The 1326-nt window shown below is 33.1% G+C and overlaps 1 protein-coding gene across 1 annotated transcript in view; it reads right to left on the reverse strand.

Moving 5' to 3' along the window:
- Nucleotides 1-1326, reverse strand: part of LOC106473947 (neuronal acetylcholine receptor subunit alpha-7-like) — a 26614-nt gene that overhangs the window by 10928 nt on the left and 14360 nt on the right. Inside the window, exon 4 of the mRNA XM_013934635.2 lies at nucleotides 890-976. Coding sequence (XP_013790089.2) covers nucleotides 890-976 — 87 coding nt within the window. The remainder of the gene's footprint in view (nucleotides 1-889; nucleotides 977-1326) is intronic.

Consider the following 1326-nt stretch of genomic DNA (forward strand, 5'->3'; position numbering starts at 1 on the left):
TGGTAAAGAAGAATCTGGCGTGTTAAAACTACTGAATTATATCTACAAGCGATGGTAAAGAGGAATCTTTTGAGTTATAACTACTGAATTATACTTACAAGTGGTGGTAAAGAAGAATCTGGTGTGTTAAAACTACTGAATTATACCTACAAGCGATGATAAAGAAGAATCTGATGGGTTAAAACTACTGAATTATATTTACAAGTGGTGGTAAAGAAGAATCTGGCGTGTTAAAACTACTGAATTATATCTACAAGCGATGGTAAAGAGGAATCTTTTGAGTTATAACTACTGAATTATACTTACAAGTGGTGGTAAAGAAGAATCTAGTGTGTTAAACTACTGAATTATACCTACAAGCGATGGTAAAGAAGAATCTTTTGAGTTATAACTACTGAATTATACTTACAAGTGGTGGTAAAGAAGAATCTGGTGGGTTAAAACTACTGAATTATACTTACAAGTGGTGGTAAAGAAGAATCTGGTGGGTTAAAACTACTGAATTATACTTACAAGTGGTGGTAAAGAAGAATCTGGTGGGTTAAAACTACTGAATTATACTTACAAGTGGTAGTAAAGAAGAATCTGGTGGGTTAAAACTACTGAATTATACTTACAAGTGGTGGTAAGGAAGAATCTGGTGGGTTAAAACAACTGAATTATAGTTACAAGTTGTAGTAAAGAAGAATCTGGGGGATTAAACTTATTTAATTATAAATATATGCCTTCAATAGGGCGTAAAGAACATGACAATGTATATTTTAGAAATGTAATTTTAATATTTTTTTATTTCATAAAAATTACATAATTCTACATTTACTTCTATGTAATTTGTTTTCATCCTGAACACATCAGTGATACACAAAGACATATCGAAACACACACATACCGATAATAGACACAGCATCTGAAGTTGGTGGCATAGTTTCAGCCAGTTGAAGGAGAAACACCATAAGAGAGAGTAGAATTGTCACACCTGTAACAAAATAAGTGATAAGAACAAATCGATAACTGTAAGTAGTTGCTAGGCGATCTGTAACAAAATCAGTGATAAGAACTGACCGATAACTTTAAGTAGTTGCTAGGCGATCTGTAACAAAACCAGTGATAAGAACAAACCGATAACTGTAAGTAGTTGCTAGGCGATCTGTAACAAAATCAGTGATAAGAACAAATCGATAACTGTAAGTAGTTGCTAGGCAATCTGTAACAAAATCAGTGACAAGAACAAACCGATAACTGTAAGTACTTGCTAGGCAATCTGTAACAAAATCAGTGGTAAGAACAAACCGATAACTGTAAGTACTTGCTAGGCAATCTGTAACA

This window comes from Limulus polyphemus, unplaced genomic scaffold, assembly GCF_000517525.1.
Source record: "Limulus polyphemus unplaced genomic scaffold, Limulus_polyphemus-2.1.2 Scaffold6662, whole genome shotgun sequence".
Taxonomy (NCBI): domain Eukaryota; kingdom Metazoa; phylum Arthropoda; class Merostomata; order Xiphosura; family Limulidae; genus Limulus; species Limulus polyphemus.